This window comes from Phoxinus phoxinus, assembly GCF_949152265.1.
Source record: "Phoxinus phoxinus genome assembly, chromosome: 1".
Classification (NCBI taxonomy): Eukaryota; Metazoa; Chordata; class Actinopteri; order Cypriniformes; family Leuciscidae; genus Phoxinus; species Phoxinus phoxinus.
Window position 1 is genome coordinate 37,439,863 of NC_136876.1, and position 24,228 is coordinate 37,464,090.

At 39.7% G+C, this 24,228-nt stretch overlaps 2 protein-coding genes across 2 annotated transcripts in view; both read left to right on the forward strand.

Moving 5' to 3' along the window:
- The first annotated feature begins 1,204 nt into the window (after positions 1–1,204).
- On the forward strand, positions 1,205–5,277 carry LOC306997341 (vascular cell adhesion protein 1-like). Its single transcript, XM_079610629.1, has 5 exons — positions 1,205–1,366; positions 1,799–2,062; positions 2,149–2,478; positions 2,753–2,986; positions 4,480–5,277. Exons 1-5 carry the CDS (start codon positions 1,303–1,305, stop codon positions 4,605–4,607), a joined length of 1,020 nt encoding a protein of 339 aa, XP_079466755.1. The 5' UTR covers positions 1,205–1,302; the 3' UTR covers positions 4,608–5,277.
- Positions 5,278–17,994: 12,717 nt separating this feature from the next.
- Positions 17,995–24,228, forward strand: part of LOC307010157 (vascular cell adhesion protein 1) — a 28,315-nt gene continuing 22,081 nt past the window's right edge. The window contains exon 1 of the mRNA XM_079634594.1: positions 17,995–18,179. Coding sequence (XP_079490720.1) covers positions 18,116–18,179 — 64 coding nt within the window. The 5' untranslated portion in view covers positions 17,995–18,115. The remainder of the gene's footprint in view (positions 18,180–24,228) is intronic.

The window sequence follows — 24,228 nt, forward strand, 5'->3', positions numbered from 1 at the left end:
AAAATATAAATAATTATATTTTTAAATGTGTACATTTTAATAAACTCAAACTTATATAACTTTTTTTCTGTTTCACTTTCAGGCTATTTTTTCACTTCAACAAAAATCAGGCAAATGTCTTCTTTAAAACAAGACCAAAACAAGTTGACTATTTAAAACACTCGACTTACGTTATAAAGTAGTTTGAAGCAAAAACATGGTTTTAATCTCACAAAGTGTCATGTATTGATGGTGTGCTAAGCTAACATGCTACCTAGCCTGGATGCTTAAAATATGACAATAATCAGTTTGCATTTTAGAGTCTAATCAAAATAATTATAATCTTCTAAAACGTTTAATTAAATACAGAGTTTTAGACTTATCATCTTCAAATTCTATAGGCTACATAAAATGGATTTCTTTAGCTAGTGCATTGATGCAATGCCAACTTAAATATATTTCATAAAAATCAATTTCTAATAACTTTACAAAACTTTGAAGCTATTTATAACAAAAAATGTTTCATTATGACACTAACTCTAAATTAAAAATAAACTGCCATTTACTTTCAAATGAGACCACTTCTGCTTTTAGTGCAAAGGGTTAATGAACTGTATCTGTTTTCGTTTGGGTATGCCATATCTGGGGATTTTTCAAAAGTGGGGGTGCAGCCTATGGTTAAAAGTTGTCCATTTATGTTCGCGATTGTGCTGTAGTCACTCACAAAAAATATATATATTTTTATATATATACGGTTGTAAATTTACAAAATATATTCACGGAACATGATCTTTACTTAATAGCCTAATGATTTTTAGCATAAAAGAAAAATCGGTCAAAATGATCGAGCAATAGCCAAAAATAAACCCGTCCGACTCGTGACTGGTTTTGAACCAGGGTTATAGATTGGCGTATGCAATAAAACAAAACCTTTTTTAGGCCAATGACCCCTTGGAAAATGTTTTTAGAGAAAATTTGTTGTTTTTGTATAATGTTACATTTCTTTGAAAGCCTCAAATTATGAACCAAAGAAGGAATTCATCTTCCAAACAATATGCAGTCTCTACAGATGTCCTTGTTATTTGGTTAGGGGAAACCTCATATTCAAGTTATTTTCAAGTATTCAAGTTAATTTAGTTTCATTTCTGCTTCTGTCATGCAGTCATCCATTAATTAACTTGTACTCAAAAAACATTTGGGGTGGGGTTAGTTCTTTTTTATTATCAGTATGCATGCTTGAGGTCTTCAGTCACAGACTATACTGAGTTGCATTGATAAAGTTGGGTCTTATTTACAGTGTTTACGGATCAATTAATTTTCAATATGCTTCAACATTATTTTGGACTTGTTTATCTCTTGGCAGTTTCGCAACTTTTGAGTTTCACAGGTTAGTTGTCTTATTTCTGTCTTTTATTCTTCTGATGCATCTAATGAGACTATGTTGTAAATGATCATGACTTTGTCTCGGTCTTAAGACCATTATAGGGAGTGTTAAATTCATTTCTGTTCAGTTAAAATGTTTGAGTTTGGACTAGCCCAGCCAAATGTTGCCTTTCTACTGTACTGTATTAGTAAAGCTTTTTAGTTGCATATGACAATAGATGGGCTTTTACAAACCCATTAAATTTTTCGCTAGTTATAAAGATGTCATGCTCACAACTCTATCAAATACAAAACTTTAGAGGCCATGGACCAGTGGTCAGTTCCAACTCTTAGAAAGTTATTTCTGTGTCTGCTTGTAATCCAATACTTAAGTGCTGCTATTTTGTGCTGAATCTTCATCAGTTATAAATCGCATCCTTCTCATTGTGTTTAACAGGTTCACATGCTGCTGATGAATGTCCTCTTCAGCTCAACCCACAGAGAGTTGTTGTGAAGTACGGCGGTTCTGTCTCAGCCGACTGCAACACTTCTATCCAGCATAAAGGAATGGGATGGGAAGCGATTGAGGGAGCAGTGCCCTTGAGCAAAGACAGTCTGATCACATGGAGAGTGTCAGAACTGACAGAATGGGACATAAAGCCATACTGCTTCATAAACTATATGGAACAGTGTATAGTGACTCTCCCAGTGACTATTTACAGTGAGTTTCCCTGTTATTGATATTTTTATATTTTCATTCTCAGAAATATCTACTGTACATTCATGACATTCAATCTTCCTCCACAGAGACTCCAGACAGTGTGTCCATCAGCACTGTGAATCACACTGGACCAATGTTGAAGGGAAACCAGTATGAGCTCCAGTGTGATGTTCTCAATGTGGCTCCTGCTCAGAATCTCACTGTCAACTGGTACAAAGGACAGACTCTGGTGAATCAATCCATCTTCACTGACACCATCAATACTCCAGTCAATAAAACATCTAAACTCCTGATCCGTCCAGACAGAGCTGATGATGGAGCTCAGTACAAGTGTGAAGCAAAGCTGGAACTGGGAGAAGAAGGACCTCAACCTCCTCCAACAGCCCCATCAGAAACACTCAACATTACTGTATATTGTAAGATCCGTCAGTTTCTATGATTAATCTTTTAAGAACATCTGTTGTCCAAATCAAGCAGATTTTAGCACTTACCATGTGACACGTTGTCAGGTTGTGCGATGATATTGATAAGATGCAATGTAACTTTTTCTAGTAAATTTTCTAAATGTTATCAATTTAGCTGAAAACTATACAAAAATTAATATGAATGTAGATTAACATAAGAAATGTATGATGCCATATATGCAATGCAAAACCTCATTAATTGTTTTTCTTTCACTCCTTCATGCAGTTGGACCGATCATCAGTGAGACCAAACTACCCTCCATAGTGCCTGTGTTTCATGGAGAGGTGATTGTTTGTGAAGCCGAGGGAAACCCAAAACCAACAATCAGCTGGAATTTCAGCAATATTGTTGTAGTTAGTGAAACTCTTACTATAACAGTATTAACACCTGAGGATCTGCTCTGCATTGCGAGCAATTCAGTTGGCAGCACCATCAGACGTGTAAAAGTGTCCATACAAGGTAACCATACATTTTTGTAACATGTTCCATTGTAAGTGACTCAGTTTAAAGGTGCACTATGCAGGATTAAAAAAAAAAAAAAGTATTTTTAAAGACTCTAAAAATAATGCCTCTTTGCCATTACTAATGGTCCACTAGAAGTCAGGTGTGTTCAAGTCACTTTCATCAGAGTAAGATAAAGTTAAAATACAGCAAGGTTTGTATACTCTACTTCCAGAAAATGAAGAACAAAGGCTTTAGGTGTGTTTTGTTTCATAATTATTTTATGAAGCCACTGTAAACTTTATCAGTACATACTATTGTATTGTTATATTACAATGCTATTATATGTGCAGGCATTTAGCTTATTATGCTATAAATTAAAAAGTCGGGAAATGTCACTGCTAAACACCTATGGTATTCTGACACGTTTCTCACTTATGCCCCCAACTCGTAAAATAGGGGTTTAACGCTCTGCACTTTCTTTTCTCTCGAGGCATCGACAACACAGCTGACACAGGTAAACACACAACACAGCTGACACAGCTAAATACACATACTAGAAGAGTTTTTGCTTGAAGACATTCTGGTCCCGCTTCGGATGCCACGATACCATCAACGGTATCTCTGGTCATAACCAGTCCTTCACTGACCAATCAGCGTTCATTAGCAGAATCAACTCAACCTGTAAGAAATCGAAAGGACATAAGTACTCGTTCATTCAACTTTCGACCTATAACCCATGTTGAACTTGCAAAACCTACAATCAAATATGAGATTTCTCAACGGCAATCGGGTGAAAGAGACAAATTTAGCCGTCTAGCCCCATAGACTCCCATTCATTTTGCACTCATGACGATCGCCCCCAGTGGAACTCTGGTGGAACTACAACCAAAACTCGGTACAATAGGACTTAATAGGGAGTGGGCAGGCTCTCCGTAGACGGGCTCTGGTTGGAACTAAACTTTGCAGGAAAGAGGATCTTGAGGGCCACAGTTGCCCATCCCTGCTTTGACTATAAATGACTGCCATAGGAAATTAATGGAAAATGTGAAAATACAGAACATTTGTTGGGTACAATCTACTAATCCCACATGATTAAACCATGGTTAAAATAATTAAACTGTCTTAAGTAGAAAACCTGTCTTAGGTAGTTTCTGATACTGTCAAATGTACGCAAATACAAACTGTAATAAAAAAGTAAGTAATATTGTCTGAAAATACTCTCGAAATATGCTGCATAGCCTAGGCATACAGGCATTTAGTACCATGGTATCTGCCTTCACATTGGATATTAAATACATTTGCTCTATTTTTAACTTAGTATTGTATTCACTGAAAATGAAAGAAAATATGATGATATTCTCCATTAGCTCTTAGAACAACCTTTTAATTATGTGATATATTACTGTTCAGTCATTTAACCACTAAATTAATGTTGTGCTAATGATATTGAGTTTTATATTAGCCTACTTATTCATTACCTGAACTTATTTTTCCTTTTTCCTTTCTAGACAAACCTCTACAATCTACAATCTACAATCTGATTGTAGCAGCGGCGGCTTTTGCACTGCTTATAATCATCGCATTACTTATCTACGTGTGGAAAAAGAAATCAACTGGACGTTATCCCAGTCAGTAAAGCAGTATGTGTCTCTTCAGCAATGGATGCAAATGCTAAGATTGAACAAAGATGATATATTGAACATAATTCAGATCACAATGAATAAACACGTTCGTTAAAAAAAAGGAAAAAAAAGAAGCTGGTATAATATGTAAAAGCTCATAGCATGCAAAGTTGCCTATGTGACAAGAAAAAGATCTGTGTGGTAAATAACTTAATACCGTTTTTAGAAATGTTTATGCATAAATACAGATACTGAAAAACATCACCCCAGATTCATGCTTTAAAAACTGCTCAGGCGATGGACAATCTTCAAAGCCAGAAATTTGCTTTCCATGTTAGACGAATTTGACTGCACTTTTCATTTATGTACTTCTTTAAACCTATTATTTTGTGATTTAGTCTTGACAGATAATAATATGCCTGTTTTGTTCTTTTAATAACAATAGGAGAAAAATGCTTTACAAAAGATTTATTTCCTTTTCGAGCCTTTTAATGAGACTTAAAATATAACATGAACTGTAAACTTCTCTTAATTCAGAAAGTTTTTGATTAATTCATTGTTTTAATGCATTTCTGAATTGCTTAACAAGTCAGGCCTGCCAAACTGACCGTCGTATGCAGCTTATAAAACAGCAAAATGCTTATTTTTATTAATAAAAATAGAAAATGCTTTCAGGACTATCACATTGTGGGTTTTGTTTCTTGTTCTATGGGTGCTTCTCAGTATCCCTCCTCGGCCCTGTCCCAAATGGGGACTTTCGGTCTCGTGGACTTAAATTGCGCATGCTCGCCGAGTCTACGAGTCCGTCCCATTCATCATTTTAACGTTCTGAAGTGTGGTCAGCAGCGCCCCCTTTGGGCCCTTGAAGCGGTCTTCCGCGAAGCCCGCATAGATGCAGGCTTCACGCACTTTAACTAGCCAGGAATCCTTGCAATTTTGCGAAAGGCCAATCAGACAACGAATGGGAGGAGCTTTCGCTCACATTAACATGGATGAGAAGAAAATATTTAAGTGTAAATATCATTATGACATTATGACCTAGGTGTACATTTTACCAGTTGTTACCTACAGTTTATACAAACAGTATGGTCATCAACCAGTGGTTGATGTCTCAAACGTAAATATATATTTATATTTAATATAAACATAAATAGCGCGCTGAATAATAGGCTACGATTGCATTATGATTCATTAAATAAATATAACCGAATGTCAGGGCTTTACTGAGTCATAAGTAAATGTAGAAATATAATATTTAAACAACAACCGGACCGTCTTCCTATTTCCGGTGTGGCAATCGAGTCTGTCCCAAAAATACCTCTCAATACGCTCTCGTGGACTCGTGCCAAGGGCCCTATAAGTCTGACCAGGGTTGTGCCAGTTCATACTTAAAAAGAACTATAGCTCAAAGTTCAGTTCACATATCTAAAAATGAACTAGTTCACGTTCATTTGTTAAATTCTTTTTAAGATAGGCCACTATCTTACTCAATAGAACCTCTTTACCATCCATTACCAATTGATTGATGAAAAATTGATTAAAATTAAGATACAATTTATACAAAACAAAATTCACTTTAAAGAAAGGCTTTCTATAGCCTACTTCAACTTCAACGGTCAAAATCATGTCTGACCCGCTCCAGATATAATACCAACTTAATAAATCCAACATGTCTCATATTGCGCATCCTATCTTACTCGGTCGTGCTGTTCACTTTTCATAAATCAACATAAATGGAAAAAAAAAATAACATTATATTATTTTAACAAATATGAAATGCGCTTTTGGTCCCACTTTATATTAAGTGGCTTTAAGTACTATGTACTTACATTGAAATTAATAATTTGATACAATGGACTTATTGTGTACATACATGTTTTTACATTGTACTTATATTTTTTAAATACCTGCATGTAATTACAGGTGTAATTAATGTAGGCTATGTAATTACATTTGTAATTACACTGTTGACCCTTCCCTTATACCTTAACCCACCCTTAAACTTGACCATACCACCACACCAGTCCCTAACCTTACCCGTATGACACTGCAATAGCAGCAACAGTGTTTTACAATAAAACATGAACACAAAAAATACATTGTACTTATTTTTCGATGTAAGTAGCCTACATAGTACATACAGTGGGTATAGAAAATAATCACCCCCCTTTAAAATAATCACATTTTGTTGCTTTGCAGCCTTAAATGAAAACGGACAAAAACAATTTTTGTGTTATTGAGCTGTATTTACAACTTATAACATCCACGAGAAAGATATAATACCAACTTGTCCGATTTTTTTTTTTACAAATTTAAAAACAGAATCACTGAGTTGGAAAAAGAATCACCCCCCTCCTAAAAATTACTTGTAAACCCAACCAGGTGTAGTTAATCACCTTCTCAATAGCACACAAAGCCAATTGACTTTCAACTGTAATCAGTTGTGGTCATTTTGATTAGCTCAGCATGAAAAAAAGCTTTTCCTGAAGCATTTCAGTCCTTGGTAATGCAACTGAAGAAGACAATAAACTATGGGTGGCAAGGCATTGTCAAAAGATCTCCGGGATAAAGTTGTGGACAGGCACAAGTCAGGAGATGGATACACAAAAATTTCAAAGGCTTTATCAGTGCCTAGAAGCACAGTGAAGTCTATTATTAAGAAGTGGAAGGTATTTGGTACAACACAGACCCTCCCTGGGTCAGGACGTCGCTCCAAACTGGATGAAAGAGCCAGGAGGAAACTGGTCAGAGAGGCTACCAAGAGGCCTACAGCAACTCTGAAGCAGTTGCAGGAATTCATGACAAAGAGTGGTCATTGTGTGCATGTGACAACAATATCACACATTCTCCACAAATGTGGCTTGTATGGGAGGGTTGCAAGAAAAAAGCCACTCCTCAAGAAAGGCCACATGCAGGCACGACTGAACTTTGCCAAAACGCACCTTGAAGATTCTAAGGCCACGTGGAAAAAAGGTCTTATGGTCAGATGAGACTAAAATTGAATTATTTGGCCTCAACGCCAAACGATATGTCTGGCGAAAATCCAATACAGCTCACCATCCAAATAATACAATTCCTACAGTAAAGCATGGAGGTGGTAATATCATGTTATGGGGTTGTTTCTCTGCAGCAGGGACTGGAGCACTTGTCCGGATAGAAGGAAAAATGGATGGGGCAAAATACTGTCAAATTCTTGAGGAAAATCTGCAGCTCTCTGCCAGAAAGTTGTCAATGGGAAGAAGATTTACCTTCCAACATGACAATGACCCAAAGCACACAGCAAAACGGACCACACAGTGGTTGAAGGAGAAAAAGGTGAATGTCCTTGCATGGCCTAGTCAGAGCCCAGACTTAAACCCCATTGAAAATCTGTGGAATGACTTGAAGACAGCAGTCCACAAACGGTCACCATCAAATTTAACTGAACTTGAGCAGTACTGCAAAGAAGAGTGGTCAAATATTGCAACGTCTAGATGTGCAAAGTTAGTAGAGACATATCCCAACAGACTAAAGGCTGTAATTAAAGCAAAAGGTGGTTCAACAAAATATTGAAAGAAGGGGGTGATCCTTTTTCCAACTCAGTGATTATGTTTTTTTATTTTTTTTATTTTTTATGACATGTTGGTGTTATATCTTTTACTTGGATGTTATAAGTTGCACTGAGTAAATACAGCTGAATGAAACAAAAACTGTGTCTGTCTTCATTTAAGGCTGCAAAGCAACAAAATGTGATTATTTTAAAGGGGGGTGATTATTTTCTATACCCACTGTAGTACATAGCCACTTAATATAAAGTGGGACCCATTAATTTAATTCTGAATTTTGCACACACAAGTTGAAAGGCATTTGTTCAAATCAAGTTCACGGATAATTGTGCGGGCATTTATTAGCCTAATCATTATGATACTAAAATATAGGCTATGCTATGTACAAAAAATCAGATGAGCCCATAAATCAGATGAGCCCACGGTTAAGCATTTTCCTCCCATAGAAAACCATTAGGCTATAAGAACGCTTAATGTGGCTTAATGCAGATTAGAATGTCCCCTTATTATGTCGAAATAACGAGATATCGATACTAGGCTACTGTGTCCACCGTGGTCTCCTTTTTGATCAGCGGAAACGATTATTGCTTGTTTGGGATCTGACTGTCCAGATTTGAAAAAGTTAAGCAAACTTTCGTGTCTTTTTGACATTTTTCCCCTGAGTGAAACGATCGAGGCTAACAGCAATCTCAACTCATCCAACAAGTGCGCAAGTCATGCGTCACAAACATTGAACACTACACAAACAGTAATTTTTTTTTTTTCATTTAGGCCATATCACCCTGTAGCCCAAGACTGGTTTCCCACTGAAGCTAAGCGGGGCTGAGTCTGGTTAGTACTTGGATGGGAGACCTCCTGAGAAAACCAGGTTGCTGCTGGAAGAGGTGTTAGTGTGGCCAGCAGGGGGCGCTCACCCGGTGGTCTGTGTGGGTCCTAACGCCCCAGTGTAGTGATGGGGACACTATACTGACAAAAGAGCGCCGTCCTTCGGATGAGACATTAAACCAAGGTCCTGACTCTCTGTGGTCACTAAAAATCCCAGGATGTCTTTCGAAAGAGTAGGGGTGTAACCCCGGCATCCTGGCCAAATTTGCCCAGTGGCCTCTGTCCATCATGGTCTCCTAATCATCCTCCTATATATACTAATTGGCTTCATCACTCTGTCTCCTCTCCACCAGTAAGCTGGTGTGTGGTGGGCGTTCTGGCGCAATATGGCTGCCGTCGCATCATCCAGGTGGATGCTGCACATTGGTGGTGGTTGAGGAGATTCCCCCCTTCTATGTAAAGCGCTTTGGGTGTCCAGAAAAAGCGCTATATAAATGTAATTAATTATTATTATTATTATTATAGGCAATTAATTTTAGTGACACAGGAGTTGCCGGATCCAATAAAAAAGGTTCCGGATCCAATGTCAGAGGTGACGGAACATGTTCCGGCGTGTTCCTAAGCCCTGGTAAAACCTGACTTTTCAAATGAGCGTGAACGTGAACTGTGCGTGCTGCTCATTCCTGCCAGAGTGAGCGCCGCTCTCGTTCACGTTCATTGTATGAAAAGTGATTCGTTTAGTTCAGCGTTCAGCGAAAATATGAACGCGTTCAGTTAACGCGTTCATGCACAACACTGGTCTGCACTACATGACGTCACCAAAGTGTGGACTCTGAAGAAGTCCACAAGTCCGGAGTGTGCCATTTGGGACAGGGCCATAGTTTCCCCGTGAAAAGAGGGATGCATAAACGGATCCTTGCAGCCTGATCATACCCCATAAACCATCGCGCACCGGTGACGATAGCATTTTTATTTTATTTTAAAATGACGCTGAGAGTTTGATGGTGGACGCAAATTCACATTTAAATGTAAGTATTATGTTTTCATTTACTCAAATAGCTAGTGAAACCTGAGTTAAAAGCCACAAGTTTTTCTTTCTTATAAACTTAGGCTAATCTTAACACCTTCGTCACATAGCGTGGCTTCATTTGTAAGGTGGTCTACAAAATTGCATCAAGGTAAGATATAAATGAACATTTGAATCTTCTGCTAAGCCGAAAGTACATGAACCTGAAATATCCTCACCATGTCCTCCAGTAAAATATAAAACATAAAAATGTCAATAACCAATTCTGGCTCATAGCTGTTTACTCAATTATATCAAATGAATTATCAGGATGGCTGCTCTCACACCGTTGCTTGGCACCAGGAGCGGTAATCGGGAACACCTGGTTGCGCAATTATGAAATCATAGGAAGGCGCAAGGCTGCATAATTTGAAGTACGCAGCCTTCGAATGATTCAGTCTCCACATTGGGACACAGGGATAGATTACCGGTATCATAGGTTTAGATTTAGATGTCAGATTTCAATAGAGAGGAATAATATGTATTGCCTATACCCAAATGTGCCCATGTAATCATTATTAGCGCTATGATGTAGGCCTACTGTGTTTTCAATACACACTGGCAGCCTGAACGCACTTGCGAACTTCCCTAAGCACTTCCCCTCGGGAGAATCCCTGCCGCCATTTTTAAGTGCGTTCCGCTCAAAGGGGAAATCCATCCGCCGGAAACGGAAGCTTCCCCGGGAGCCGCCATTGTAGCAGAACATCACCTTCTGTTAGCATTCCATTGACTCCCATTCATTTTGGCGTCACTTTGACAGTGAATAACTTTACATCTGAGGCGTTTAAAGATTCCATTTGTCCATTATTTATTTCTAAAGAAACACGACAATGTATAAAAGGCTCCATTACTTTGTATCTTACATTATGGCCGCGTAGAAGCCGTTTTTGTAAAAATAGGCTAACGATTGCGTTATAATCACAAGACTCTTTGTCGCGCAAATGAGAAATTACCATGTAGACAGGCGGAGAAGCTCGCAAGCAATCGGGGGGACGTGGAGACATAAAGTCCGATAAAGTCTAGGGAGTAGCCTATAGAGAGTCATAAAGTTGCTCCTGCTACAGTAGCTCATGGACAGCTAATACTCACGCTCTCCGTCTCTGCGAGAATCGGAAGGGAATGATTCAGATTTCAAATACGTTGCCCACGTCTCATCTACGTCATCAAGCTCAGTTTGAGCCTGCGCAGTACGCCTGGCGATCAGGAAGTGAGTGCTTCAAATGGGCTTCACTTTTCTGCGTTGGAATCTATGGGGTCGCTGTGTCCACACTGTCTGCGTGCATGGCAGCCAATTCAAATAAGTCAAAAAATACGTATACGGGGAATCAAGGAAATCGAACTGGGAATGGATCAGAGACTCTAAGAATGGAAGATACAGGGGAAGAGGAAGATGATATGGAGGTATTATGGATAAAGGTTAGAACAGAAAAGAAGGTTAACAAAAAGAGGAAAAAGGGTAAGGAGGAAAGATCAGAAAGCAGTTCAATAGCTAGTGAGGAAGATGGGGATGAACTAAGTAATATCATGAGTGAATTTAGGATAATATTGAAGTTTAAAAGAGATGTAGGAGTTTCAGGAGTTAATCCATTGACGTTGACATATGAACTGAAAAAGCTGGTAGGAGAGATAGCTTTCGCAAAAGTGCTACAAGATGGAGCTTTAATGATAGCATGGAATGAAGAGCCATACAAATAAAGACAATTGGGAAACAGATGGTAATGAATTGTAGGAACGTAGGACAGGAGTCACGGGTGTATGGAGTAATAAATGGAATTCCGTTAGGAGTTACTATGGAGGAATTAAAAAATAATCTAGAGGGGACAAACGTGATGCACTCCGCTTACAAATGAACAGAGACGGTAGAAGAATGGATAGCTTGTCAGTACGTCTAACATTGGAGGGAAAAGAAGTGCCAGATCGGATTAAGATGGGGTATATTAGTTACCCGATTAGGAAGTATATAGCACCTCCTTTGAGGTGTTATAATTGTCAGAGGTATGGGCATACTGCGTCAGTGTGTAAGTCTAAAATGGTGTGCGCGTTGTGGAGGGAAGCACGAATTTGGGAAGTGCGGAGAAGGAGTAGGATTGAAGTGTTGCAACTGTGAAGGTAGTCACAATGCGGCATATGGAGGTTGTGAGGTGAGGAAAAAGGCTGTGGAAGTACAACAGAAAAAGTTTTTTTTTTTTAAATATCGAACCTATGCTGAAGCTGTGAAAGTAGTAAATGATAGAAATAGGCAAAGTGGGACTGAGAGAATGGAAAAAAATGAAGGTACAGGAAGATTTGATGAAGGTAGAGTACCAGAAGATGCAATGATAGTAAGTAAGAGAAATGTTGTGCTCTTCATGTGTGACGTAGAGTCGGAGACGGTCGAATCCATTTGCAGATATTTATTAAAGGTGATGACAAACAGAGCATAATCAGACAGGAACTCAAAAGATGACAAAGGTAATCCAGAATCGAAGTCAAAAAGGCAAAGTTCAGAGGCAGGTATAGATCAGTCCAGATAAAGGGTAGCTGAGGGTGCACAGGTGAGACTGATGAAAGCATAATTAGGTGATTAGGGAATAACGAGCATGAAGGATAATGGGAAATTAAGTCCTAGTATGCAGGAGAGAGGGATCTAGTGAAACCAGGAGGAGGCGTTGTCGTCCGTTCCGTGACATCATGGTAAAGCTAATTAATTGTACAGCACAAACAGAAAGGAGAACAGAAAAGTTACAAATAATAGTAAAGGCTGCAGAAAGATTTCTGGATATAAAGGGATTGAAATGCGAAGATATGCGAAGTCCCTTGCGATAAATGAGCTTGAGGGGTTCCTCCGTCCATCCAGTTTGGGCAGCCAGGGTACGGAAAGAGAGCGTGTAGTCCGCTGCGGTCGAATTTACCTGGCATAACGTGAGCAGCAGTTCACCTGGATCCTTTCCTCCCACTGAGTGCTCGAACACCTCTCTAAATTGAGTCAGAAATTCGTTATAAGATGGGAAAGAGAGCTGACTGCCATACCAGAGTGCAGTGGCCCATTCCAGAGCTCGACCCATGAGTAGGGAACATATGAAGGACACGCGGCTTCCATCAGTGGAGTAGGACTGTGGCTGCTGGTCAAAATACAAACTGCACTGCAACAGGAATCCCTTACAAGCAGAGGGTGAGCCATCACATTTCTCTGGGAACGATAATTTGGGTTGAAAGGAGTTGTTACTCACGACAGGTGGTGCAGTTGGATTAGAAGGTTGATCCAGTCGCGTCTGGCTGCGATAGGGATTGAACAGTTCTTGCGAGCTTCTCTGTGAGATCGGTTAATTTTACCAGCGCTTGCTGATGAGCAGTGAGAACATTAGCTTGATTAGATACCTTGGAGGTCAGTCAACTGAGATCTGCTGGATCCTAATGTGGTGAAGTATTCTGTGACGTAGAGGCGGAGACGGTCGAATCCATTTGCAGATATTTATTAAAGGTGATGACAAACAGAGAATAATCAGACAGGAACTCAAAAGATGACAAAGGTAATCCAGAATCGAAGTCAAAAAGGCAAAGTTCAGAGGCAGGCAGCAAAGGTTCACAAAACGAGTTCAGAGTCCAAGTTCAAACACACTAGATCAAATCCAAGCACAGAGAAAACAACGGTTACACACTGAGACAGAGGTTGGGTAAAACAATACTTCACAAATGACACAGAACAGTCCAGATAAAGGGTAGCTGAGGGTGCACAGGTGAGACTGATGAAAGCATAATTAGGTGATTAGGGAATAACGAGCATGAAGGATAATGGGAAATGAAGTCCTAGTATGCAGGAGAGAGGGATCTAGTGAAACCAGGAGGAGGCGTTGTCGTGCGTTCCGTGACATCATGGTAAAGCAAATTAATTGTACAGCACAAACAGAAAGGAGAACAGAAAAGTTACAAATAATAGTAAAGGCAGCAGAAAGATTTCTGGATATAAAGGGATTGAAATGCGAAGATATAATGAAACACCTTAATACAGAATCTCAGTCAAGTCAGGAGATAGGGGTTGGCTAGTATTATTATGTTAAAGGATAATTCCGGTATTTAACACCTTGAGTCTATATTGTAGTTTGTTTTGTATGAACAAGAGTGGTGGACAAAAATTTTTTGACAATGGTTCCTCTCTCGAGCTTTTGACTATAAAAGAATTGGCCATGGACCCATTTAACATTGGAGTCAATGGTCATGTCCGAAAATGTCATTAAAGTCCCTGTAAAGGCAATTCTAAAAAAAAAAATCTACACATACATGTGAAATGTATTGCTAAAACATATTACAAAGACTGTGAACTGCGAAGTACTGAATTGTGGAGTTAGACCGTTAAACAGTTTTTCACCATTGCTATTTTCCGGATTTTTTGGGCGGGGCTAAAACGGGGGCTCGATGACGCACTGGAGCCCCTGAGCTGCTGGACACGCCCCTACTTGATGACGCACTGGAGCCCCTGAGGCTGGCCGCTCTCTAACAATATAAATAGAGCACATTCGCATCAGTTTGGCGCTCAATCGCGAGTTACTGTCAGTACTATTATTACTACAGCCTAGTTTGCTAGTTAGCTATGCCTTCGTCACGGAAATGCGTACTACCTGGATGCGATCATGTACGAAACAGATCGGTGTCCTCATTTAAATTTCCTAAAAACGATCACATCAAGAAGAGGTGGATTAATTTTGTGAAGAACCACCTTGATGGAGAGCTGAGGAGGATCACCACCAAAACCCGCCTCTGTAGTGATCATTTTACACGGGATAGTTTTATAAACTTTCGTCGGAGACAACTGGGATGCTCTGATAATCCGCTGTTACTGTTGAATGGGGCCGAACAGACTATCTCCCGCCTCGGCCTTCATCCTCCCGTCGCGCCGACAACTGTGCCATCATCGGCAGTGCGTGCCCACCAATGAGGGTAGGCTGCCTTGTGTGCTTATGTTATAATTATAGTAGGTAGTCCACAGTATAGAGCTGGTAAGTCCCGCCCCCTCCGTAAAACCCCGCTGGACCTCAAAGTTGAAAAAGCGTCAATGCAAGTGAATGGGAGAAAATAATTATTTTCTGGTCCCGTTTGAATTGTGCCATGAATGTGAACATATGTTGTCTGTGAATTTTTTATATAATCTTTCATGTTACAAGTTTGACAGTATATGGTATGATTCGTCGGCTAGCAGTTGTGGAAAAGACATAACGAGAAAGACTACATGTCGCCTATGTGACGTCACCCCATAAAGTTGACTTACCCGTGGTTTTCGCCAACCTCAACGATTTTGTCCTCTCCCTGAAAGAAGGCGGTGAAGTGCACCAAAGACACAGCCATGTCTAGCGGGATCCGTGAGCTAGAGCCGTGTTCTAGTGGTGTTGATGTTTCAAACGCGTCGAAAGCAGCGAAGAGTTGTAGTCCACAAACTGCTCTCACACAAAGTCTACCCGTATCAAACTTCTACCCGCTAAACTGTAGCATTCTTCACACGAAAGATTATATAAAAAATTCACAGACAACATATGTTCACATTCATGGCACAATTCGAACGGGACCAGAAAATAATTATTTTCTCCCATTCACTTGCATTGACGCTTTTTCAACTTTGAGGTCCAGCGGGGTTTTACGGAGGGGGCGGGACTTACCAGCTCTATAGGGATGTTCGCCGTGACGTCACGACGCGCTCTGGTTGGCAGAAGAAAAGTAATGACCGCTTAAAGCGCAGCGCAAACACAGAAGAAAATGGTTGTATCGTGCTTTGTGATCGGCTGTGTTAACAGGTTCGATAAGAGTAATAACCCCAAGAGCTTCTATCGTGTACCTAAACAGCCTGAATCAAGAAAGAAAGCTTTGAATTTCTGCAATTAGGCGTCTATACCCAGCGGAAAACAATGGGAGCCAGCGGACCACGATCGCGTCTGCTACCTACATTTTGCGTTAAAAATTAAAACTAATTTTGTAAATAAATGTTACTAGTAGGTTCTATCGCATTGATGGGTTAATTAATGAATGAATAACTGTACAAAATACCGCGGAAGACGTGTCAAAGTGTTTGTTTACATAACTTTTTGTGCATGCTGTGACTGAGCAATGGAAGTATAATAACACTGACATACCCTTATAAATTAATGGCAAATTATTGTATTTTCATTCATACATTTTACGTAGCCTATATGTTAATTGTTAACCAATGTTATATATCAGAGGTAAGATAATTTTGAAAATAGCCCATGGATAAATTACACCTGTATTTTTACTCTTGTAACATATTTACCAGTTATCCTTAGTTACAACAAGTAATATTCGTAATTATTACTTAATTTATAGGCATCTAAAGATTTGTACGCCTTCATCGACTCTCTGGTAAACATAGATGGTGTCGATAAGATACAGATAGATGTCGCCGAATGTCAAATCTGGCCATGTGTCCGGGCTTTGCTCCAATTCTCACTCAGGTGATATTGATCAGGCAGAGAACATGAACCCTGGTTATATAAAAGCTTAACCTTATATCTCTTTTTTGGTTCTTCGGACAAATAATTAGCATATGCTGACAAAACACAGGTAGACTGCTGCGAGTCTGCGACATGTTTTGGTTCTTTCTGCCAACCAGTTCGAGACCACGCCCATATCGTGACGTCACATTTGACTCCGGCGAACATCCCTATAGGCTACGTACTAAATTCTGCAACCCTCTAACGTGATTTTTTTTGTTTATTTATATGATCAATATGATTGCTTAGCCAAGTAATTTAAACTATTATCTGTTCACAAAGCAGTCCCTTCCGACCAGAAAAAGAGACCGAGTCTTTCATGCATAAAGTCACTCGAGAAGTTGGATGTCAGTCAGACAGGTTTCAGCGCAGCCGGCGGACACGCCCCCAGCGTTTGAGAGCAGAGACCACTGCTCATTTTTTCAAGAATTTGATAGCTTATTTTATGTACTTGCTGGCTTTTTTTATCATTCAAATTTGGCTGGGTGGCTAGTAACACATTTTTCTGTGATATGACAAACTCAGAACACATACTTAATTTTGACTTTACAGGGACTTGAAAACAACTTTAGTTTTAAACTCACCGAGTGATTAGTGATGTTAGTAGATGTCCCAGAAACAAAAAGTGTTGCGAAAAACAGTTTCTGTCGTGTTTTATTCGTCATTTTGTAAAATCCCATTGAATTCTGTTGAAGGACTGAGTGCTCGTTAATATAAATGCGCTACCGGAAACGGAAAGGGGTCAGTTTACATTTGGTCACACACAGAGAGAGAGAGAGAGAGAGAGAGAGAGAGAGAGAGAGAGAGAGAGAGAGAGAGAGAGAGAGAGAGTAGGCCTACATTAGATCTTATTGAATCATAAGCTCATTTTATATTTTATTGTCACACTTTAATGGGTAAAATAATTTATTTAATGGACAAACACAAATGTGTAAGGCTTTTATTTGTACACATAACATTGAAATTATGGAGTGTGTTGTGGTTGCTTCATCTGGCATCTGACAGAGCATCTTACAAAGGCTTCTGGCTGCTTTGTTTTAAATAAGCACCAGGTGGCGCTGTTCTCGACACTCTCGAAGCTTTGAATCTTTTCCCGGAACAATCAGGGGAAAGCATCATTGCTTCATGAGGCTTCATTTCCCCATCTCTAAGTAGGGTGTGGAGCTGAGACGCGAGGAAAGGAAGCGAGGGAACACAGTTGATGTTAGTCAGCTGTTTCTGGGTTTTGTCTTGTCTATCCTTTGTTTTTCAGGCCAAGGACCCCATGGAAAATGTTTTTCAGATTAATTTAAGATTTGTTTTTTTGTTGTTGTTTCTGTATGATGTTAAATTACTGTGAGAGCATCAAATTATGAACCAAAAATAACTCGAGCTATATCAGTGGCTCATCTACGTATTTCCTTGTTAGGGTAATAGGCTACTATCATTGCAAGGATTCAGGATATTTCTAGACTTTAAATGTCCTCTCAAAATATTTATGGGTGGGGTTAGTTCTTTTTTTGTTTCACTATTGCGTGTTGCTCGAGCTACAGCTATTCAGTCACAGATCTGAGTTGCAGTGATAAAGTTGGGTCTTATTTACAGTATTTTCTGATCAGTTGTTTTTCAATATGCTTCAACATTTCTTTGGACTTTTTTATCTCTTGGCAGTTTCACACCTTTTGAGTTTCACAGGTTTGTATAGTGACTTAATTCTGTTTTTTATTATATGCATCTGGAACGAGTATATTTTAAACTTTAGCTTTTACTTTATTGTAGGCTAAATTAAAAGAAAATATGGAGATTATATGACAAAATAATTTTAATTGTGTAATTTTGAATTCTTGACTTGTGTTCTAACAAATTTGAATAATATGTGGAATTTGAAATAGTTCTGAATTAGATATTTTTTAACGAATATTGAACATTTAAAATGTAATGGATTGAAAAGTTTTTATGGCTGAATTTTATAGACATTTATTTTCAAACAGCTGTTTTTTTCTGAATTATTATACTGAATTCAGAATTCAAAAATTCAGTTTGAAGAAAAAAATACAGATTCAAGTTTTCAAGATGAAGAAGAAATTCGGAACTTCAAATTCAGTTTTCTAACATTCAAACTGCGGAAAATTCAGATGTATAGAAGTAGGTCACAGGTCATCCACAGGGAAAAGAGAATCTCAGAAAGTCGAATGGGACATTTTGGCCAATTACAGAGCTGCACTGGAGTAGTTTTCTGCCGCAAGAAAAGCTGTGTATTCAGTTGTTTTTTGATTTAATATTAAGAGTAGAAAAGTTAGAAAACAGCTAGAATAGCCTATATGATTTCTAATAGCCTAGTCTAATAATAGTCCGCGGATGCTGCAGTTGGATGGATTCTTAACGAGTTTATTCCAACTACATTTTCTCTTTTTTTCTCATCAAACAACCCGTAATGGGGAAGAGTAGACAGGGCTTTCTTCTGTGCAGACCAGCAATTCTCAAGTGCCTGGGGAGTCAGTGAAATAATTTGCTATATAAACCTACTGTATTTTCCAGACTACAAGTCATGTTTGTTATCATGAAACACGCTGTGATTTATTCCAAAGTGATTTAGGCATATAATGCATTTAACCTCAAATAATCTAAATGTTGACTTTCAAAAGTAGGTGTGCCAAGAAGGCTATTTGTTAGGTATAAGCCTATATTTGGCGTCAGAAAGATGCGTCAACAAGACGCAGCGCATCATGTTGTTTTATTTATTTTTCCAAGGCATGATATTTTGAAGTCATTTTGAATGTACAGAAATAAAAATATAGTACATTTTACTGTTTTGAATGATTATCTGTATGACTATAAATGACAGAGTATTAGGCTAAGTTATTTCCCCATTAATTGGAACAAATCCAAGTGATGGCGCCGCATCGATTAAACAACTCCACAAACAGCATTACCAGCTTCACTTATTAATAACCAGTTTGACTTTATTACTGCCATTCGTCTACTGTAGTTCTTATTAGAATTAGCAGAGGTTTAGATGTTGATGATTTGAGTTTCGTTTAAGGGCACCATGATGGAGATCAACGTTTGCTTTAGTTGGGCTCTTGACCCTTGACTTTTACACCTAAGGTTTTCTTTGGCTGCTATATTGTGGGTTTATAAAACACATTTGTTATGGCACAAAAGTCAAGGAAAATGTTGATTGTGTGTAGATGGTTGAGGATTGATGATGACAATCAATCATTTTGTGACTTGATTCACTGATCTCATTAGGCTATTATAGTTTGCATTACTTTTTATAATATCCCACGAGTCCTAACTGAATTGCTTCTTTTGTAAGGAACAGCGCTTTCTCACATAATGCAGTGAATTAGCCCCTGCACGATAATAATTGATACTCGAGCCATCGATATCAACAAATTCAGAATTCAAATTCACCATAACCACGGACAGCGCCAGGTAACGTCGCACGTAAGAAGGTAGCCTATATCTTGCGGCTTCCTACGGCGGATTATCAGTGAATCCCAGTTGTCTCCGACGAAAGTTAATAAAAATATGTGTAAAACGATCACTACAGAGGCTGGTGTTGGTGGTGATCCTCAGCTCTCCAACAAGTTGGCTCTTCACAAAATGAAGAGAGGGGGTAAAATCTTTGCGTGGCAGGGGGAGCTGCCACTCGACCAGTCACGAATATATGCGCCTGCCACTGAGTTATATGCGCCGGCCACTCGACCAGTCACGGATATATGCGCCGGCCACTCGACCAGTCACGGTCATGCGCCTGCCACCCGAACTTACACAATATGTAAGGTTTTTTTTTAACCAAATGCAGCGCGCGTCTCGTGGCTCTATTAAGCGTCAGCCACTGTCAGCCACTACCAGCCACACGATCTCTCACCGTTTACATCTTTCAGACTCTCCTATTGATACACGAGAGCACACAGACAGTGCAATACAGATCTTATTTACCTATTTCTCATATTATCTGATTTTTTTATTCGCTCTTTTTACCCGTATGGGAGCGCGCTCGTGTATAAGCGTCGCCAGCCACTACCAGCCACACGATCTCTGACCGTTTACATCTTTCAGACTCCTATTTGTAGCGTGGTGGTGGGGGTAAACGGTTGAAAACGACCAATTTGTATAGTGGTAATTCAATATGACAAGCTGACTACGCCACCCCTTTTCAGAGAAAGGGGAAATAACTACCCAATGGAAATAGGGCACACAAGTTTGTTATCATGGAGGGAAAAGAGATGTGGATATCAGTACAAAAATGGTTTATTGAATTCACATAAATAGATAAAACTCAGGTTACTGCAAGGCAGATTTTTACTCAACTAACTAGTACAGCACCGTTCATCAACACACAAAATAAAGAAAATGAAATTACTAAAGTGGCTGAGGCTTACCCGTAGCAGGTTAGGCTAGCTAGGTATCTTATCCAAAAAACCACACGCACCCACACACGCCCAGTGAGGTGTAAGCGGTAAACCACACTCAGTGCTTAAAATACCACCACCAGAAGGCAAGAAAAGCTAGCCTCCCAACCCGGGGTCCATCAGCCTAAAATAAACACACAAAAAGACAATAAATACACTGAACAAATAATAAAATCACAGAATTCTTAGTTGTTGGTGATGCAAAACATTCACCATAAATGAGCACTGAGTTGATGACAAAAGAAATAAATCACAGAGCAACAAGGTTGCAACCAAATAAATGTCCAGATAGTCAACAAACTAAAACAAGACACGTAAAGAAAAAAACATGTAAAAAGGTAAATAAGATCTGTACTGCACTGTCTGTGTGCTCTCGCGTGTATCAATAGGAGTGTCTGAAAGATGTAAACGGTCAGAGATCGTGTGGCTGGTAGTGGCTGGCGACGCTTATACACGAGCGCGCTCCCATACGGGTAAAAAAAGCGAATAAAAAAATCAGATAAGATGAGAAATAGGTAAATAAGATCTATATTGCACTGTCTGTGTGCTCTCGTGTATCAATAAGAGAGTCTGAAAGATGTAAACGGTCAGAGATCGTGTGGCTGCAGTGGCTGGCGACACTTATACACGAGCGCGCACCCATACGGGTAAAAAAAGCAAATAAAAAAAGCAGATAAGATGAGAAATAGGTAAATAAGATCTGTATTGCACTGTCTGTGTGCTCTCGTGTATCAATAGGAGAGTCTGAAAGATGTAAACGGTCAGAGATCGTGTGGCTGCAGTGGCTGGCGACACTTATACACGAGCGCGCACCCATACGGGTAAAAAAAGCAAATAAAAAAAGCAGATAAGATGAGAAATAGGTAAATAAGATCTGTATTGCACTGTCTGTGTGCTCTCGTGTATCAATAAGAGAGTCTGAAAGATGTAAACGGTCAGAGATCGTGTGGCTGCAGTGGCTGGCGACACTTATACACGAGCGCGCACCCATACGGGTAAAAAAAGCAAATAAAAAAAGCAGATAAGATGAGAAATAGGTAAATAAGATCTGTATTGCACTGTCTGTGTGCTCTCGTGTATCAATAGGAGAGTCTGAAAGATGTAAACGGTGAGAGATTGTGTGGCTGGTAGTGGCTGGCGACGTTTATACACGAGCGCGCTCCCATACGGGTAAAAAGAGCGAATAAAAAAAGCAGATAAGATGAGAAATAGGTAAATAAGATCTGTATTGCACTGTCTGTGTGCTCTCGTGTATCAATAGGAGAGTCTGAAAGATGTAAACGGTGAGAGATCGTGTGGCTGGTAGTGGCTGGCGACACGAGCGCGAATAAAAAAATCAAATAAGATGAGAAATAGGTCAATAAGATCTATATTGGACTGTCTGTGTGCTCTCCTGTATCAATAGGAGAGTCTGAAAGATGTAAACGGTGAGAGATCGTGTGGCTGGTAGTGGCTGACGCTTAGAGCCACGAGACGCGCGCTGCGCATTTGGTAAAAAAAAACCTTACATATTGTGTAAGTTCGGGTGGCAGGCGCATGACCGTGACTGGTCGAGTGGCCGGCGCATATATCCGTGACTGGTCGAGTGGCCGGCGCATATATCCGTGACTGGTCGAGTGGCCGGCGCATATAACGCAGTGGCAGGCGTGGCTGGTCGAATGGCAGCTCCCCCTGCCACGCAAAGATTTTACCTCTACACGAAATGAATCCACCTCTTCTTGATATGGTCGTTTTTCGGAAATTTAAAGGACACAGATATGTTTTGTAAGTGATGATTTCCAGGTAATACGCATTTCAGCTTGTTAGGAAACTGTAGGCTGTAGTAACATAGATATAATAAAGCCTTAATTATTATGTATATGGTGGTAACTAATAGTAGGCCTACTGACAGTAACTCGCGATTGAGCGGCGAACTGATGTGAATTGTTAGGGGCGGGGCCAGGAGCTCAGTGGCTCCAGTGCGTCATCGAGCCACCGTTTTAGCCCCGCCCAAAAAAATCCTGAACACAGCCACGGTGAAAAACTGTTAAACGGTCTAACTCCACAATTCAGTAGCCTACTTCATAGTTCACAGTCTTTGTAATGTGTTTTAGCAATACATTTCTAACTTTTAGAATGTGTTCAGAATTTTCTTTTTAGAATTGCCTTTACAGGGACTTTAATTTTTATTTTATTTTTTATTAAAGTGTCTTGCACTTACATGCTCAGCCCAAATAGGCTTAAAAGACACTAATGACACAAAACAAACATAATACACAAAGATGACCATCATACAAAGAACATTGTTCATACAAAGAACAACAACCATTAAATCACACAAAACACATAATATGTCCTCTTCTGGGACACCTTTGTATCGCCCCACCTCGATCTGCAAGGGCAACACCCCAGCTCTGAGCTGGGCACACAAAGACCTCTGTAATCTAGTTAACCAACATTTGACATAAGGCTCTGTGGAGTAATCGTTTTTTAAAGTGAACATAACTTCTCAATTTGGGCTTATTTAACACCTGCCATTGCCATTGCTCTTTATAAGAATTAAACAAAAGCTGCCTGACCTGAGATATATCACCTTGTAAAGTATTTGTAAATATATACTGTGCTTTTACTGATGAAAGTATTCCAAGGACCTCCATTGACCAAGGATAATTGTGAGCTTTATCCCAATCAGAAACTTTCCGAGTAAGTCTATCTTCAGGTAATTTTATAAACCGATTCCATAATCTTATTTGTTTCACCATACAAGGCTCCCAAGGCATTGATAGATGGATCAATAGTTAGCATCCAAATGTTACATTGCAAATATGGAAACTTTGGACCGAATGAGAGATGCGCAAACGCAACGTCGGTAGAGTTTCAGTTTCGATTCAAATAAATTTGTTTGGGCTTGCCGTTTAAAATAGGCTAAATGTTGTTTGTAATAAAGAGCACAATAGGCTATCCATCCATCCATCCATCCATTCATCCATCCATCTATCTATCTTCTTCCGCTTATCCGGGGCCGGGTCGCGGGGGCAGCAGTCTAAGCAGAGATGCCCAGACTTCCCTTTCCCTAGCCACTTCCTCTAGCTCTTCCGGGGGGACACCGAGGCGTTCCCAGGCCAGCCGGGAGACATAGTCCCTCCAGCGTGTCCAAGGTCTTCCTCGGGGTCTCCTCCCGGTGGGACGTGCCCGGAACACCTTCCCAGGAAGGCGTCCAGGAGGCATCCGGAACAGATGCCCGAGCCACCTCAGCTGACCCCTCTCGATGTGGAGAAGCAGCGGCTCTACTCTGAGCTCCTCCCGAGTGACTGAGCTTCTCACCCTATCTCTAAGGGATCGCC

What these genes read in the sequence shown, in the direction of transcription:
- LOC306997341 (XM_079610629.1), top strand. Translation starts at nt 1,303, where the DNA reads ATGCTTCAACATTATTTTGGACTTGTTTATCTCTTGGCAGTTTCGCAA. An exon ending in TCTCCCAGTGACTATTTACA is followed by an intron (nt 2,063 to 2,148) that starts GTGAGTTTCCCT and finishes CTTCCTCCACAG; the next exon opens with AGACTCCAGACAGTGTGTCC. An exon ending in ACTCAACATTACTGTATATT is followed by an intron (nt 2,479 to 2,752) that starts GTAAGATCCGTC and finishes TCCTTCATGCAG; the next exon opens with TTGGACCGATCATCAGTGAG.